General features: G+C 41.3%; 2 protein-coding genes across 4 annotated transcripts in view; one reads left to right on the top strand and one right to left on the bottom strand.

Moving 5' to 3' along the window:
* Positions 1-1,715: 1,715 nt before the first annotated feature.
* Positions 1,716-13,519, bottom strand: ZNF891 (zinc finger protein 891). The gene is made up of 2 exons (XM_032271370.1): positions 13,294-13,519; positions 1,716-3,517 (listed from the first exon to the last, which is right to left on the bottom strand). The coding sequence occupies exons 1-2, from the start codon at positions 13,298-13,300 to the stop codon at positions 1,869-1,871; spliced, it is 1,656 nt and encodes a 551-aa protein (XP_032127261.1). The 5' UTR covers positions 13,301-13,519; the 3' UTR covers positions 1,716-1,868.
* Positions 13,520-13,669: 150 nt separating this feature from the next.
* Positions 13,670-18,966, top strand: part of ZNF10 (zinc finger protein 10) — a 33,884-nt gene continuing 28,587 nt past the window's right edge. For 2 of the 3 annotated variants that reach the window (XR_004266029.1, XM_032271366.1), the window contains exon 1: positions 13,670-14,093. The gene's annotated coding sequence lies outside the window, so the exon portion shown is untranslated. The remainder of the gene's footprint in view (positions 14,094-18,966) is intronic. The other variant, XM_032271367.1, reaches the window with a different exon arrangement.

The following is an 18,966-nucleotide window of genomic DNA, read 5'->3' on the forward strand; positions in this document are numbered from 1 at the left end:
ATATTTTAGTAGAGACAGGGTTTCATCATGTTGGCCAGGATGGTCTTGATCTCCTGGCCTCGTGATCCACCTGCCTTGGCCTCCCAAAGTGCTGAGATTACAGGCGTGAACTACCGTGCCCAGCCAACTTCATCTTCCTTTTTGAAACTCCATTCTTGTTTTCCTCTTATCTCTCTACTATGGTTCTTTTAAATGTATGTCTTCAGGCTAGGTCAGACATTCTCTTTTCATTCTTACTCACCTTCACAGTCTGTAATAGTCTATTTGCTAATGTCATTAAAATTTATATTTCTAGCTAGACAGCTCCTCAGGTCTAGAACTGCGTACCAACCTCTTCATCTGGATCTCTCAATATCCTCTGAAGTTAATACGAATAACTAAAACAGCAACTACTGCCTTCCTTCTTCCACCATATGCTGTCCCTTCCATATGTTGTTTCCTAACAAATTAGAACTAACCTGGTCAGAATCTGCAAGACCAACCAGCAAAATCTCATGCTTTATTTCGCATTGAAAATTGGTAACCTCCCCTCTATCTGAAAACTTTCTGTAGTTCCAATGCTGAAATGTTGGAATAATCTTTTTGCTGCCCTAAACACTTGCTTTCAGTGATCTAGGCTCTATCTTCATCTGTTATGTAAGCACAAAAGTTCTGTCAACATTCCTTTTCCATACTCTTTTTTTCCTATGTTCCTCTTCAAATGTATACATTCAACATAAAAGTTGACTCTGTTAACTCTATATACCTGTTTTTTTTTTTTTTCTACAATACGGTGACTGCCTTGACTGCATTTATGTGCTGCTTAAAAAAAAATCAGTTAAGAGCCAGGCATGGTGACTCATGCCCGTAATCCTAGCACGTTGGGAGGCAAAGGCAGGAGGACTGCTTGAGCCCAGGAGTTTGTGACCAACCTGGAGTCTGAGATCGGCCTGTAGAGAACGGAAGAGCCTGTCTCTGTAAAGTATATTTTTTAAAATTAGCGAGGCATGGTGGCATGCATTTGTGATCCCAACTACTGAGGAGGGATCACTTGAGCCCAGGAGGTCAAGGCTGCAATGAGCTGTGACCACACCACTGCACTCCAGCCTGACAGAGACCCTGTCTGAAAAACTGAAAAAAAAGAAAAATATCAATTAATATATTTTTCTCCCATAGAAACATGTCCGATACATTTCTATGGGAGAAAGCAATGCAGGGCTGGTACAACTATTTAAAGGTTTCTTTGAAGAACAAGGTTCTCTTTCTTCTACTTCATCCTTAGGCCACAGTTGTCACTCTCATGGCCACTAGACAGCTCTTTCAGCAGCTCTAGGAATGGCAAATTCATAGGGAAAAAGGTAAAGTGCAAAAAGTAGAGGACAAGATAGTTCTGTTCCCAGTGATATCAGTCTATTTTTGAATCAGCAGGAATGAATGACATGGCTACCCTAGGCTACAAGAAGTCAAAGAAGAATTCTATAACCAGAGATCTTGTTGTTCTTGACTAAAATGGAATTCATTAGTAAGGAAAGATGAGCTCAGTGTTTGGTTGGCTACTAGCAAGAGCAGCCTCATAGGGCCATACAACAACTTTCACAAAAACACCAACAAAGCAGTAAAATATAGTCCAGATGCTCCAGAAACGATAGAATTAACTTAGAAACCAACAATAAAAAGATAACTGAAAATATACATACCTCATATACTAAAAATACCTAATTCTAGATAGCCATGGATCAAAAAAGTCATTAGATAGTATTTATAGAACAAGGTATTATATTATGAAAGATTTATAACTTTAAATGGTTATTCTAGAGAACAAAGACTAAGACAAGGAGATTGGAATCTACCTTAAGACAATGAAAAGAGCAATTCCACATTCCTAACACTTATAGGATTTCTCTCCCAGTATGAATTCTTTTGTGTATAATAAGTGAAGAGCTCTGACTGAACGCTTTTCCGCATTGGATACATTCATAGGGTTTCTCTCCAGTGTGAACTCTCACATGTCTCCTAAGGGAAGATGAAACACTGAAGGCTTTCCTACATTCCTTACATTCATAGGGCTTCTCTCCGGTGTGAGTTCTTACGTGCATTCTAAGGGATGAGAGTCCACTGAAAACTTTCCCACAGTCACTGCATTTATAAAGATTCTCTCCGGTGTGAATTTTCTTATGAACTTTAAGGTGAGAGCTCGTGTTGAAGGCTTTTCCGCACTCACTGCATTCATAGAGTTTTTCTCCAGTGTGTATTCTCTTGTGCACTATAAGGTAGGAGCTTGTGCCAAAGGATTTTCCACACTGATTACATTCATAAGGTTTCTCTCCAGTGTGAGTTCTCACATGAGCATTAAGGGATGTTTTTTGACTGAAAGCTTTTCCACACTGATTACATTCATAGGGTTTCTCTCCAGTGTGTGTTCTTAAATGTCTCCTTAAAGTTGAGGAATCACTGAACACTTTACTGCATTCTTTACATTCGTATTGTTTCTCACCCATGTGACTTTTCTTGCGTAAAATAAGATTAGAAATCCTTTTGAAGGCTTTTCCACATTGATTACATTCATGTTTCTTTTCTGTATGAGTTTGCCCTTGTTTCTTAAGGGATGATTCATAACACAGGGTTTTGTTTTTACTACATTCACAAGAATTCTGTGCCACATGCAAATTGTTAGGTATAGTAAATATATTATGCTTGAAGCGCATTCCACGTTTAGAATATATGTACTCTTTTTGTACTGTTTGATTTCTCTGAAGATGCCATAGCTTTGTATCATATTCATGACTCTTACAGAGCTTCTCACTTACAGAGTTTTTCACATAATTGTTTATGATTGAATTGTATTTCAAACATCCAATCTCTGAGTAACAATTTTGACAATGTTTACTGGTGAAAATGCTTGGTGAAAAAATAAGTTTTGATCTATGTTTAGAGTTTTCTTCTAATTCATGATAGCCACAGAATAGCTTCTGAGATACTGTTTCCTTTGGAGCATATGTCATGTGCCTCCAATATCCCCCAGGAATCTTACGCTGTTTTCTGATCTTATGGCACTCCCAGTCATCTCTTAATGTGGAGGACCAATTATCCATTGTAAATTTTATGTTCACTGCATTGAATGGTTCCTCTCCCAAAATATTCTGCATAGTTGATTCCTTGGTTTTAGGTTGAATCTTCTGATCTGGACAGAGGCCTTGGAGATTTCTCTTTTTCATATTCCTTATCTCTTTTTGATGCAATGGTGAGATCACAGTAAGCTTGCACAATTGATATTCCACGGAGGTGAGATTTTGATAGTTTTCCAACATCACATCTTTGTATAGACTTCTTTGAGCAGAATCCAGCATTATCCACTCCTCCTGAGTGAACTCTACAGCTACATCTTTGAAGGTCATTGGTTCATGTAACCAGGTTGTCAGAAATACAGCAATCATCCTTTCCTCTTCAGCATTTCTCAGATGGAAATAAGCAGAGTCCTGTTTAGGCAAAGCCCATGTGGAGGATAGGTCAATAACTGCCATTTTGTGAGTACATAAGCCTATGCAAAAGAATAGAGAGATCAGTATGTTTCTATTCTTGTTTCTCCAATTCAGTCACAGGAGGGATGCATTTTCACCAGGAGTTCTCCCTGTAGCCAAAGAAGCAGGTTCAGGTAAAAGAGAGCTGGAAACAGGGTCCCATTTGGTGAAGGGTGAAAACAAAATGGCAGGGCCTCCCCATTATCTCTCAGCAAGGTCTAACCAGCTTAAAATCTTTACTGGGACTTGCATGGACATGTAATATAACCATCCTTACCCACTTTAAGAAATGCCATCCTGATTCTTTGTACTGGCTTCTCCTGCAGACCACTTTCAGATCTGAGTGGCTGGAGCATGAGTTATTTTAAAAAATTAAAACTAAAGAGAACCAACCAGTTAATGCATGATTGCTCAATTAAATTTAATGGACAATTTGCTACTTTTTAAAGTTAATTTTTTTTTTTTTTTTTTTTTTTTTTTTTTTTTTTAGGAGAGAGATCCAAGATGGCTGATCACTAGCAGCTCGGGATTATAGCTCCCACTGAAAGCGCAGAGAGCGAGAGGACGCCACACCTTTTTGCTGCTCACGCACCAGGTGATCCCCAGCGGAGGAGCCCCACGGGTCGCCAGCGTGACTCTTGTGGCCGGCGAGGCGGTTTTGCCACTGCCTTGGTGCAGCGGTTGTTGGTGCAGAGTCAGAAAAGCACCATCAATCTTAATGCCGCTGTTTTGGCTGGCGCAGTGGGTTGCTCAGATTATAGCGCCAGGAATCAACAAGTTGGACGTGCCTTTAGAAACCCAACTATAAAGACGGTAATTATAAAGACCACAGATGGATAAATCTATAAAGAAGGGAAGAAAACAGCCTAAAAAGGCTGAGAATTCCCAAGATCAGAATGCCTCTCCCTCTACAAGGGATCACAGTTCCTCATCAGCAACGGAACAAGGCCTGATGGAGAAAGACTGTGTTCCATTATCAGAAGCAGGCTTTAAAAAGTGAATGATAAGAAACTTCTGGGAATTAAAATAACTTGTTCTAACCCAACGCAAAGAAACTAAGAACTTTGAAGAAAGGCTTGATGAATTGTTAACAATAATACACAATTTAGAGAGGAATATAAGTGAATTAATGGAGCTGAAAAACACAACACGAGAACTTCGCGAAGTATGCACAAGTTTTAACAGCCGAATCGATCAAGCAGAAGAAAGGATATCAGAGGTCGAAGACCAACTTAATGAAATAAACTGTGAAGACAAGATTAGAGAAAAAAGGATAAAAAGAAACAAGGAAAGTCTCCAAGAAATATAGGACTATGTGAAAAGACCTAATCTACGTTTGATAGGTGTACCTGAATGTGATGAAGAGAATCAATTCAAGCTGGAAAATACGCTTCAGGATATTATTCAGGAAAACTTTCCCAACCTAGCAAGGCAGGACAATATTCAACTCCAGGTAATACAGAGAACACCACAAAGATATTCCTCAAGAAGACCAATCTCAAGGCACATAATTGCCAGATTCACCAGGGTTGAAATGAAGGAGAAAATACTGAGGACAGCCAGAGAGAAAGGTCAGGTTACCCATAAAGGGAAGCCTATCAGACTCACAGCAGATATCTCAGCAGAAACCCTACAAGCCAGAAGAGAGTGGGGGCCAATATTCAACATCCTTAAAGAAAAGAACTTGCAACCCAGAATTTTACATCCAGCCAAACTAAGTTTCATAAGCGAAGGAAAAATAAAATCTTTTGTGAACGAGCAACCACTCAGAGATTTCATCACCACCAGGCCTGCTTTATAAAAGCTTCTGAAAAAACCACTACAAATAGAAAGGAACAACCAGTATCAGCCTTTCTAAAAAATACCAAAAAATAAAGAACATCAACATAATCAAGAACTTGTATCAACTAATGGGCAAAAAAGCCAGCTAACATTAAACGGCAATATCAAACTCACATATATTATTATTAATTCTAAATTTAAATAGACTATATCCCCCAATCCAAAGACACAGACAGGCAAAGAAAAGCCAAAACCCATCGGTATGCTGCATCCAGACCCATCTCACATGCAAGGATACACAATGACTCAAAACAAAGGGATGGAGAAAGATTCACCAACCAAATGGAGAGCAAAAATAAATAATAAAAAGCAGGAGGTGCAATTTTTGCCCCTGATAAAATAGACTTCAAAGCAACAAAGATCATAAGAAGCAAAGAAGGATATTACATAATGATAAAAGGATCAATGCAACAAGAAGAGCTAAAGATTCTAAATATGTACGCACCCAATACAGGAATACCCAGATATATAAGACTTATAAAGAGACTTAGACTGCCACACAATAATAGTGGGAGACTTCAACATCAATATCAGACAGATCAATGAGACAGAAAGTTAACATCGATATCCAGGACTTGAACTCAGATTGGGAACAAGTAGGCTTAATTAACATTTATAGAATTCTCCACTTTAAATATACAAAATATACACTTTTATCAGTACCACATCACACCTACTTACAGGTTTAAATGAAATATTGGTTGGCTGCTTGTGAGTTATTTTCTTCCCTTTTTTTTTTTTCCATGTCTCTATTATTAAACACAATTACAGGCATACCCATTTTTAGACTGCATTCTACCCTGGGCAATAAAGCAACACCCCAGTTCTCTCTCCCTCTCCCCCTTCCTCATTCTTCCCTTCCTCCTTTTTTTTTTTTTTTTTTTTTTAAATTTTTTTCTTTTTTCCTTTTTTTTAAAAAAAAAAAAAAAAAAGGAAAGAGCAGAGTTATTTTTAGGGGTATAAACTTAATTAGGGTTTTTTGAAGTTAATGGTTATGTAGCCAATGGAGAATATTATTTATTTTAAGAGTAATAGGTCTAAACCACTGTATATTAGCTAGTAACTGCTTAAGGAAACTAGAGGACTTAGAATTAAAAATAAATAAATAAATAAATAAAATAAAGTTAAATTTTTGAGACAGAAAAAATAATTTCCCTATGAAACACACTTGTTTTATAACTTATTTACAAGGATAACCTTACAGTTTGCCTTGTGGTAAAAGATGTTAAGAATTTTACTGCAAGTTTAATCCTTCATTCCTCATAGTTTTAATTCTTTTCTAGCTGGAGGACTAATTACAGACACTAAACAACATTACTAAACAACAGAAAAAAATATTTGAATAAATGGCGAGATTCGCTAGGTGAATCACCATGCGATTTTGTTTAATCTATATATTTAACATGGATTTCCTGAAATGTGGTTTTTATATTTAATAAATACTATCAAGACAAATGGCTTTCTGTTTGGTAAAAACCTCTCTTGCATTCACAATTTCAGATGGATTAAAGATGTGCATATGTGTCTAACAGGAATTCCAGAAGAAAAGAATAACGGGAATAGAAAAGAAGCAATGTGAGAGATAACGATTGCTTTTACCCCAAGCTGAAAGGATACATAAGTCCTTGATTTGAAAGCCTACATCAGCCACCAGCTACACTGAAGGTAAACTGTAGAATATCAAGAATAATGTGTGAAACTTTAAAGTTACTGAAGAGGCAAATTATCTACAAAGGAATATAAATTATACTGACTACAGACTTCTCAGATGCAAAGATAGAGGCCAAGAAGGCAATATAATATCTTCAAGTGCGGCCGGGCGCGGTGGCTCAAGCCTGTAATCCCAGCACTTTGGGAGGCCGAGGCGGGTGGATCACGAGGTCAAGAGATCGAGACCATCCTGGTCAACATGGTGAAACCCCGTCTCTACTAAAAATACAAAAACATTAGCTGGGCATGGTGGTGCGTGCCTGTAATCCCAGCTACTCAGGAGGCTGAGGCAGGAGAATTGCCTGAACCCAGGAGGCGGAGGTTGCGGTGAGCCGAGATCGCGCCATTGCACTCCAGCCTGGGTAACAAGAGCGAAACTCCGTCTAAAAAAAAAAAAAAAAAAAAAAATCTTCAAGTGCAAAAGAAAAACAACAACAACCTAGAATTCAATCGTATGCTAAAGAGTGAGAGCAATATAAAAGGCATCTAGGCTGGGCATGGTGGCTCAGGCCTATACTCAGAACTTTGGGAGGCTGAGGTGGGTGGATTACCTGAGGTCAGGAGTTCAAGACCAGCCTGGCCAACATGGTGAAACCCTGTCTCTACTAAAAATACAAAAAATTACCTGGGCCTGGTGGCAGGCAGCTGTAATCCCAGCTACTTAGGAAGCTGAGGCACGAGAATCAAGAATTGCTTGAACCTGGGAGGTGGAGGTTGCAGTGAGCTGAGATCCTGCCATTGCACTCCAGCCTGGGCAACAAAAGCAAAACTCCATCACACACAAAAAAGGCATCTATATGGGTGTGTGTGTTTATCACTCAAAGTAGTTCCTTAAGGAACCACTAAAAGGATGTAAACTGAACTCAGCAGAAAGCAGTGGGGTATAAGAGTAAAACAAAAGCAAAGGAGGAATTCAGAGGAAACCATGTAAGCAACAGAAAACAAACTTCAAAGCAGCAATAGCATCTTCAAAAGAGCACATAATAAGAGAAATTGTAATTAAAACAACATGGAGATACAGTTTTTCAATGGAAAAACCAGAGAGACTTCAAATCGTATGAATGTTATTTGGACCATGAGTCAAAGAAATCAGTTTTTAAAATTTATGAGAAAACAGAAAAATCTTAACATTGCCAATGTATTTACTATTTACCTATTTTTTTAGAGATAGGGTCTCACTATGTTGCCCAGGCTGATCTTGAAATCCTGGCTTCAGTGAGCCTCCCCCTTGGCCTCTTAGCCTCTTGAATGCCTACGACTACAGGTACACACCAACCCCCTCCCCCGGTTTTTGCCTGTAAATTTGATATAAAGGAATTATAAATTTTGCGGGTGTGAGAATATCCTACTTATGATTTTGTTGTTGTTGTTATGGAGTCTCACTTTGTCACCCAGGCTGGAGTGCAGTGGTGTGATCTCAGCTCACTGCAACCTTCACCTCCTGAGTTCTAGAGATTCTCCTGACTCAGCCTCCCAAGTAGTTTGGACTACAGGCGTGCACCACTACGCCCAGCTAATTTTTGTATTTTTAGTAGAGATGGGGTTTCACCACATTGGCCAGGATGGTTTTAAACTGCTGACATCGTGATCTGACTGTCTCAGTCTCCCAAAATGCTGAGCTTACAGGCATGAGCCAGCACACCCAGGCAATGATTTTTAAAGGAGTACTTATCATTCAGAGATACATTTGGAAATGTTTACAAATAATATATAATGTCCACGATTTGCCTCAAAATTGAATTATGGCGTCTTTTTCACAAGATGGCACAGATGGCAATGAAGGAAACTCCTGCCTGTCCTAAGGTTGAAGTCAAAGCAAAGGCTTTGAAGACCAAAAAGGCAGTGGTGAAAGCATCCATAGCCACAAAAAAAAAAAAAAAGAAGATCCACGTGTCACTCACCTTCTAGCAGCCCAAGACACTGAGACTCTGGAGGCAGCCAAATATCTTCGGAAGAGCATCCTCAGTAGAAACAAGACTGACCACCATGCTGTCATCAAATTCCTACTGACTACTGAGTCTTCCATGAAGAATATAGAAGATAACACACTTGTGCTCACTGTGGATCTTAAAGCCAACAAGCAACAGGTCAACAAGCCTTCTTCACAGTCTTGTGAAGAAGTTCTATAACATTGATGTGGCCAATGTCCACACCTTGATCAGGCCTGATGAACAGAAGAAGGCATATGTTTGACTGGCTCCTGGTTACCATGCTCTGGATGTTGTCAACAAAATTGGGATAAACTGAGTCCGGATGGCTAATTCTAAATATGTACATCTTCTCACCAGAAAAAAAAAATAGGATGATAGGTACACAATACTATACTTTTGTATTTGTTTGAAAACTTCGTAATTTAAAAAATAATCAGAGAGATATTTCCTATATGAAATAAGAACAGAACTCTATGGATTTTTTTGTTTAATTTCCCAGGAAATTAAAAATTATAATTTAAAAACTCCCCCCAAAAGGTACAAGGATTAAAAGATAAACTTAAGGAACTAGAAAGCTGATCTTGACTGGGCACAGTGGCTCATGTCTGTAATCTCAACACTCTGGGAGGCTGAGGTGGGTGAATCATTTGAGGTCAGAAGTCCAAGACCAGCCTGGCCAACATAGTGAAACCCGTCTCAGCTAAAAACACACACACACACACAGACAGACAGACACAAACACACACACACACACACAGAAAAAGCCGGATGTGTTGGTGCACACCTGTAATCCCAGAAGCAGGAGAATTGCTTGCACCCAAGCTGAGACGTTCCACTGCACTCCAGCCTGGGCAACAGATGAGACTCTAAAAAAAAAAAAATAAATAAGGCCAGGTGCAGTGGCTCATGCCGTAATCCAGCACCCTGGGAGGCCAAGGCGGGCGGATCACCCAAGGTCAGGAGTTTGCGACTAGTCTGGCCAACATGGTTAAGCCCTGTCTCTCCTAAAAATACAAAAATTAGCCAGGTGTAGTGGTGGGCATCTGTAATCCCAGCTACCCGGGAGGCTGAGGCAGGAGAACTGCTTTGAACCCAGGGGTTCAAAGGGGGACAGAGGTGGCAGTGAGCCAAGATTGCGCCATTGCACTCCAGGCTGGGTGACAAGAGTGAGACTCTGTCTCAAAAATAAAAATAAATAAAGCTGATCTAAAAGAAAAAGACTAAGTGAAAAAAGACAACTATATGAGCAATTTTAATGTCTAACTCCAGATCATTCAGAGTTCCAGAAAGAAAAAATGAGAGGAAGAAAGAAACAAATACAGGAAAACTTCTACTTCTTAATCTCAAAAAAAAAAAAAAAAAATCACAGTATCTAACAATTGATCCATCAAAGCAAGCAATTTCTTTAAATAATTAGAACACACATCATCATGAAATTTTTGAATACCAAAGAACTCCAAGAGATGATAAATAGACTACATATAAAGGAACATTAAGAGATATGAAATAGACCTCTCAACAGTGGCAGTAACACTGCGCCATTTTCTATCAGCTGCACTGACTTTCAAAATTCTAGTGGAAAGTAATTTCCTATTGAGATTTGTATACTAGTCAAAAACACCACACAAACGTGAGGACAAAGTAATTTCTAATCATTTCTACAACTTTAATATATATAGATCACATGGACCCTTTTTCAAGGAAGTAAGAAGATTACAACCCACCAAACAGGAATAGAAATACTTTACAGGAAACAGGAGATCTAACACAGAGGTGAGATGAGGAAACTGATGAGGGTAAAAGGGAAGCCCAATAATATGCCAGTGTGGTGCATGCCTACAGACTAACTCATCATTCTAGATTGTAGGGGGATGTCCAGGAAAACAGAAAAGTGATAGGACTGTATGACAGATTAGACCTTGAGGAAAATGGAACCAAAAGACATTTTACATAGGCTTCAGAAAAACTAAGCAAATGAATAAAAAAGGCAGTCATTAAAAACCAGAAAGATACACCCTGTACTGGAGAGAAACGTTATGGCTCACTACTAAAGACTACATAGTCATCAAATAAAAACACTTAACATATTTATCCAAAATTTGTGGGAGAACTACATTATAATATTTGTAAAATAATTACATTGTGATTTAAGGATGTGGAGAGAAGGCAGCCAAAGTTCTTATTTAACATGACAAAAATTTTAAAATAATGTCTCAAATTGGTGAATAAGAAAATAGTGACAGGAGTTCGAAGCCAGAACTGCTTAAATATTTCCAAGTGACTGTCACTAGGAAGAGAAGGAGTTAAGGTGTTTCCTGATTTTATTATGAGTCTTTTAACATATTCAGCTCTTATAAATGTATACACACAGCCTGGCGCAGTGGCTCACGCCTGTAATCTCAGCACTTTGAAAGGCCGAGGGGGGCGGGTCACAAGGCCAGGAGATCAGACCATCCTGGAGATCATGGTGAAACTCTGTCTGTACTAAAAATACAAAAAAATTAACTAGGCGTGGTGGCACACGCCTCTAGTCCCTGCTATTCGGGAGGCTGAAGCAGGAGAACTGCTTGAACCCAGGAGGAGGAGACTGCATTGAGCCAAGATCGCGCCACTGCACTACAGCCTGGGTGACAGTGCGAGACTCCATCACCAAAAAAAAAAAAATACACATACATTTCTTGGAGCACAAATACAGAGAAATAAATTAATTACACAGTCAAATCAAGAAGCAAAGCAGATGACCGGGCGCGGAGGCTCAAGCCTGTAATGCTAGTACTTTGGAAGGCTGAGGTGGGCGGAATGCCTGAGCTCAGGAGTTCCAGACCAGCCTGAGCAACACGTTTAAACCCCGTCTCTACCAAAAAAAACAAACAAACCAAAAAAAACAAACAAACAAAAAAAAAAACCAGTCGTGGCAGCGTACATCTATGGTCCCAGCTATTCGGGAGGCCGAGGCAGGAGAATGGCTTGAACCCAGGAGGCAGCAGAAGTTGCAGTGAGCCGAGATCATGCCACTGCACTCCAGGCTGGGCGACAGGGCCAGAGTCCGTCTCCAAAAAAAAAAAAAAAACATTATTAGCCAGGCCTGGTGGCAGGCGCCTATAATCCCACGTACCGGGGAGGCAGAGGCACGGGTGGCGGAGGCTGCAGTGAGCCGAGATCGTGCCACTTCTCTCCAGCTTGGGTGAAACAGCGAAACTCTGTCTCGGGTCTCGGAAAAAAAAAAAAAAAGTAGAAAATAGCAACAAAGTAAAAGAAAGTTTAAAAATTAAGAGCAAAACTTACTGTAACCGGGGCCCTTCCCCCAAAAAAGGTAAGACCAAAACAAAACAACAAAAAAACCCAAATTTACATCTTTGTAAAGACTAATGTACACTTACACCTCATAGGAGTAATCAAGAAAAAAGGCCTAGATAATTAGGTTCAAAAAACAACTACAATTACAGCAGTTATTTTAAAATATTAAAAATAGTAATCTTAAAAATCACCATAAAAATTACTTATAGTGATAAAATAGCAAGGTCAATTTTATGCCAACAAATATGAAAAATTAGATTTAAAAAAGATTAAAAACAATTATCTAGGAAAAGTTACCTAAAACTGTCTCAATACGAACTAAAAAACCTATTCAATGAGACTTTTAAAAAATTGAGTCAGAAGTTAAATACGTACTGAAAATTCTAAGACCAAAGGTTCTACATGTAAATTTGACCAAACTTTCCAGAGCGGGGTGGGGGTTGGGGGTGCGGGGTGGGAGGGGGTTGGGGGTGCGGGGTGGGAGGGGGTGGGCAGTGGTCGGGGGGAGAACTGTTTTACAGAATAGATGAGAGACTGTGCTGTCCAAATTATTCAACAACTTTGTAAAATCCTGTTAGTATAATGGGCAAGGACAGTACACCTATCGCAACAGCTGAAAAGTAGACAAACTATGGCTGTGATTCAACCCATTACTAGATTTAGAAATTCAAGGAGGCTGCTGGACAGTGAGGCGCGCACGCTCAGCCTCTCTGTGCTGCTTAGAGAAGGCAAACGCGCGTCCGCAGCCCCCCGGGGCTCACTGCGTGCCACCCGCAGCCAACCCGGGACCCTCCTCCCCGCGCGCCGCTGTTCCCCAGTCGCTTCCCACGCGCCGCTAGCACCCGGTAAAGGGCCCCTCCTCCCTCAAGGGCCTCTCCCGCTGCCGCCTCCCGGGAAGGCTCCCCGCTGCCCAGACTCCGGTGAAGCAACTCCTGCACGAAGGAGGACTCGGCGGGCGAGGCTGAGCCCACGAGCGACTCGTCTCGGGTGAAAGAGCCACCACCCCGCACGCTCACCGGTCATCTCCGCCTGCCTCCAGGTGTCGGCGGTCTGGACTGAGGGAGACGCGGGGCCGGACTACATTTCCCAGGAGCCCGCGCGCCGCCCCGCGGAGGAGCCTGGGCTGTGCTGTCAAGGCTGAAGTCCCGCAGGGTCTGGCACGGAGGGTCCGTTGGGACGCCAGTGAGGGGTTGCCGGCTCGAGGGACCCACGGCGCGCGCTTGACGGGCCAGGGGGCGGGAGGGGCGCGGACTGAACGCGGGGCTGGGGCGCGTGCGTAACGGTGTGTGCAGTGGATACGCCTGCGTGCGAGCGCGGCAGGGGCGGGCGCAGGAGTGATGGGCCCGGGGGCGGGTCGCGTGAGCGTGCGTGACGTCAGGCGGGGCGGAGGTGGCGGCCGGGCGGAGGTGGCGCCGCCGCGCCGGGCTGGCCTCGGACTCGGGTCTAACGCCGCTTTTCGCGCGGTACCGGTGAATGGAGTCGCGTTCTCTGGTTTGCAGTTGCTGCTGCCTTTGTGACGGGATCGCTTTCTCCCGTCGAACCTTCTAGTTACTTATTGCAGGTACGGAAGTGCTGAATTGTGCGTTTTTGCATCGATCAGGCGCGCGTTGAGCTCTTTAGTTGTGTGGCGGCGTATCAGCTTGGTTTTTCTAGGTGGACTGTAATTTTGTCAATGAAAAATTTAACGGTGTTCGTCACCCCTTGCCTGAGTCACTCTCGTTCCCTCGCGCGGCCCCAGCGTTCACGGCGGACGCTCTTGTTCTGTGGAGAATAACGGCTGCACCTGGAGACTGACGTAGCGCGGGCGGCGGCGGTGGTAAGTTTGAACCAGGTATTTTGAGTAATATAAAACAAGGTTTCTTCTCTCCTTCCTTCCATGTTTCCCCTCAGCTGGGATGGACGTTCAGAATCTTGCTTTTGGCCTTTCTGTCATCTGCTGAAATGGTGAAGCCGGTTTGTGTCTGGTCTTTTTAAAAACAAACCCTGCATCTCTAGCTCCTAGCTTCCTCATCTTCAGTTTTGTTTTTTAATCAAATAGGTTAACTGGAGGTATGTTTGTATGTTTAATCTACTTTTTTTATTTTCAGAGACAGATCATAATTTTAATTACTATGTTTTTATTTTCCCTTGACACTAGATTTGTTAAATAAAATTATATATACGCCATCTGACAGATAGATGAGTATCAAAGATAAGGTTAGCATCAAGATTGTGTACGTAGATCCCACCCGAAGAGTATGCAGAAGGTGAACATTTTGAACTCTAGCTATACGTTATTAGCAGAAAGAGACTGTTAATTAAAAAAAATAAAAGTAAAAGAGATGGCAGGATGTCACCCGGAATGCCAGCCAACAAGTGTTACTAGGTTAGAGACGACTGCAGTTAGCTCTCCCAGAACTGGATAGCACACCTCTTCCCTACCCCCTTTAAAATCACCTCAACACTAACTTTTCACCTATGACATAACTAATCTCTTCTGTTTTATTAAAATTGTCCCTCCATCTTGCAGAGCCCTTCTGGATGGTAAGTTGCACACGCTCCTGCCTCTTCTGGAAAATGACATTTATTTTTTCATTACTTCTCTCAGCACACATTTCTTTAGCTCTTAGCATCTGGCAGTCACAAGGGCAGAGATTTGAGATATGCATCATAAATTAAATGAGAATGTGTGCTTATCAATATTTTATAGAAGCACGGTGTGGAAATTCTACTTAGGCCAGTATTTAAGTTGATAGGAGGCTTACCTTCTGGAAAAGAGATTACAAAATTATCCTTATTAAGTAATAAGTTGCCAAAATGAGAAGAGATTCAATTATTATCAATAATTTGTAGTAAAGTGACTGAAATATATAAGCTAACAGATTGACTTACTATCCTCAACAAGTTAGCACATACTTATATTTTTAAAAAGTCTTCAAAATGAGAAGAAAATAATTTTAGCTAGAAATATATGTGAAATATATGAGAAAAACGTCAAAATCTTACTAGGCAATGTAGAAGAATAAAGGGTAAGTAAGAATAAGAACAGTTCTGTTTATAGATTTTATCCAGTTGTCAAGAAAATCTGAGAATTTTTTCTTTTTCTTTTTTTTTTTCTTTTCAGATAGAGTTTTGCTCTTGTTGCCCAGGTTGGAGTGTAATGGCGCAATCTCAGGTCACTGCAATCTCCGCCTCCCGGATTCAAGCAATTCTCCTGCCTCAGCCTCCCTAGTACCTGGGATTACAGGTGCCCGCCACCATACCCAGCTAATTTTTTGTATTTTTAGTAAAGATGGGGTTTCACCATGTTAGCCAGACTGGTCTCAAACTCCTGACCTCAGGTGATCCACCCGCCTTTGCTTCCCAAAGTGCTGGGATTACAGGCATGAGCTGCAACACCTGGCCAAGAAAATCTGACAGTTTTTTTAAAGAACACCCAGGTACCTTGTTCTTTCCTTTATAGCTTTGTGCTTCCTTTATTTTCTTCTTTTCTTTTTTTTTTGAGATGGAGTCTCGCTCTGTTGCCGAAACTGGAGTGCAGTGGCGCAATCTTGGCTCACTGTAGCCTCTGCCTCCCAGGTTCCAGTGATTCTCCTGCCTCAGCCTCCTGAGGAGCTGGGATTACAGGCACATGCCACCATGCCCAGCCAATTTTTGTATTTTTAGTAGAGACAGGGTTTCACCACATTGGCCAGACTGGTCTTGAACTCCTGACCTCAGGTGATCTGCCCACCTTGGCCTCCCAAACTGCTGGGATTACAGGAGTGTGCTACTGCACCCGGCTTGTATCTTTATGCTTCTTTAAAGTGGCTTGGAAGTGGTTCATTTCTCCAGTTTCTGTTAAAGGAGGAAAAGGTTTTGTTAAAAGAAAAAGGCTCCTAAAGATAGGTTTCCTTGGTTTTTATCAAGTAATAATTCAAACACCAAAGCTTTCATAGCATATAGTTAAATAACATTTTAGGTTTTTTAAAAAACATTATTTTGCCGAGCATGGTAGCTCATGCCTGTAATCCCAGCACTTTGGGGGACTGATGTGGGTGGATCACCTGAGGTAGGGAGTTCAAGACCACCCTCACCAAAATGGAGAAACTCTGTCTCTAACTAAAAAAACAAAATTAGCCAGGTGTGGTGGCACATGCCTGTAATCCCAGCTGCTCAGAAGGCTGAGGCAAGAGAATTGCTTGAACCCAGGAAGCAGAGGTTGCAGTGAGCTGAGCTGGTGCCACTGCACTCCAGCCTGGGCAACAAAAGCAAAAATCCAACTAAAAAAAAAAAAAAAAAAGAAATATTAGAACAAAAAACATTATTTTAAGGAAAAAGAAGTTTTTTATTGTTAATATCTCTGTTGTGCCTACAAGACTCTTTAACTTTCATCAGCAATACTCTTTCTAGCATGTCTCATGTCAGCCAGGGTTTTTAATTCTTCTGGCTATGAAGCAAGGTTGAAACTAGGTGTGATATAGGCCACCTTTGTCTATACATGTGCCTCTTTGACTTGTAATGAATATCCCAGAGCATTATTTTTGCTTCTTTCCACACAATATCTCCTTGCTGCCTCATCTTATCATTTCCTGTTCAATATTTTATTATGAAAAATGTTGAGCATACGGCTAAATTAAGTTTGCAGTGAATACTTATAAACCTTCCCATCAAGACTTTACCATTAATATTGTACTATACCTAATTTTGACACATACCCATCTGTCTTCTCTCTTATCCATCAGTTTGTTGTATTTTTTAAATTTATTTCAGGGTAAATTGACATGGGGTACATTATCTGTAAAAATTTCAGAATACATGTGTATTATTAACTAGAATTCTATATTTGATTAGGTTTTTCTTTTGATGTAGAATTTACTTGAAATGAAAAGTGCAAATCTTAAGTGTACGTTTGCTGAGCTTCGACAGATGCAGAATCTTTGCCTTTTGTATCTTTAAATATATCTTTGCCATGTCTGTTGGCTACTGAGTTTTAACTTTGTGGCTGCTGGGTCTTTTTTGCTGATCATACCTTGCCTTTTGCTGAAGCAAATACTGGTAAACCTGTTCAGAGCTTGAAAAGACCCTTTTCTCTTTTCTAATGAACGTGTTCTTGATGTTCCGAAGTGAAATGTTGTTCCTGACTAGGTCATGCCTGTCGTTGTGAGTGCTAGTTAAGTATAGATGGATGTCAGAGTGAAGGAATATGAAGTACTAAGCACCTTGCTAGCCTCTTGCCAGGATGTAGAATGAGATTGTCCTAATTGTCAAGTGGTTCACTATCTCATAAAGAGACAGACAAATTTTGGTACTCTAAGGCAGTGTTGTGCTAGAATAGGGCATGGGCAGAGTGCTTCTTGTTTACTGACAATGGAACTACTGATTCTCTCGGGGACAGTGGGAAGGCTTCACTTCACAACAAAGATGGTATTAAAGTGATCCATACAGAGTATGGGGCAAGTGTAGTAGGAGTTAAATTGAAAAGCGTCCGGAATGTAGTTGTGAAACCTGTACACTAAGTGGTTTGATTGGAGCTGTGCTTTGGAACTGCTTGTGCCTCAGACAGTAACTTTCATAGCCTTCTTGCTGATACTTGAAGCTTCTTTTCAGCCCATCTCTGCCCTTGAGGCAGACAAAATAATGGCTCCTCAGAGATATCCTAGCACCTGGGAATATTTTATTTTATATTGCAAGATAGAATTTGCACATATGATTTAGTTAAGGACTTCAAGGTGGGGAGAGATTACCCTGGATTATTTCGATGGGCCTAGTGTAATCACAGAGATCCTTAAAAGTGAAAGACAGCCAGGCACGGTGGTTCACACCTGTAATCCCAGCACTTTGGGAGGCCAAGACAGGTGGATCACGAGGGCAGGAGATCAAGATCATCCTGGCTAACATGGTGAAACACTGTCTCTACTAAAAATACACACACACAAAAAAATTAGCTGGGTATGGTGACACATGCCTGTAGTCTCAGCTTCTCAGGAGGTTGAGGTAGGAGAATTGCTTGAACCCAGGAGGTGGATGTTGCAGTGAGCCGAGATCACACCATTGCACTCTAGCCTGGGGGACAGAGCAAGACTCTGACTCAAAAAAAAAAAAAAAAAAAGTAAAAGAGGTGGGTAGCCAGGCGCAGTGGCTCACGCCTGTAATCCCAGCACTTTGGGAGGCCAAGGTGGGCAGATTACCTGAGTAATAGCCTGGCCAACATGGTGAAACCCCGTCTCTACTAAAAATACAAAAAAGGCCGGGCGCGGTGGCTCAAGCCTGTAATCCCAGCACTTTGGGAGGCCGAGGCGGGTGGATCACGAGGTCAAGAGATTGAGACCATCCTGGTCAACATGGTGAAACCCCGTCTCTACTAAAAATACAGAAAATTAGCTGGGCATGGTGCCATGTGCCTGTAATCCCAGCTACTCAGGAGGCTGAGGCAGGAGAATTGCCTGAACCGAGGAGGCGGAGGTTGCAGTGAGCCGAGATCGCGCCATTGCACACCAGCCTGGGTAACATGAGTGAAACTCCGTCTCAAAAAAAAAAGAAAAAAAAAATACAAAAAAAAAATAGCTGGGTGTGGTGGTGGGCACTTGTAATCCCAGCTACATGGGAGGCTGAGGCAAGAGAATCACTTGAACCTGGGAGGTGGAGGCTGTGATAAGCTGAGATCACACCACTGCACTCCAGCCTGGGCAACAAAGCTAGACTCCATCTCAAAAAAAAAAAAAAAAAAA

The sequence above is a fragment of the Sapajus apella genome, unplaced genomic scaffold (genome assembly GCF_009761245.1).
Source record: "Sapajus apella isolate SASKATOON/1434 unplaced genomic scaffold, GSC_monkey_1.0 scaffold230, whole genome shotgun sequence".
Classification (NCBI taxonomy): domain Eukaryota; kingdom Metazoa; phylum Chordata; class Mammalia; order Primates; family Cebidae; genus Sapajus; species Sapajus apella.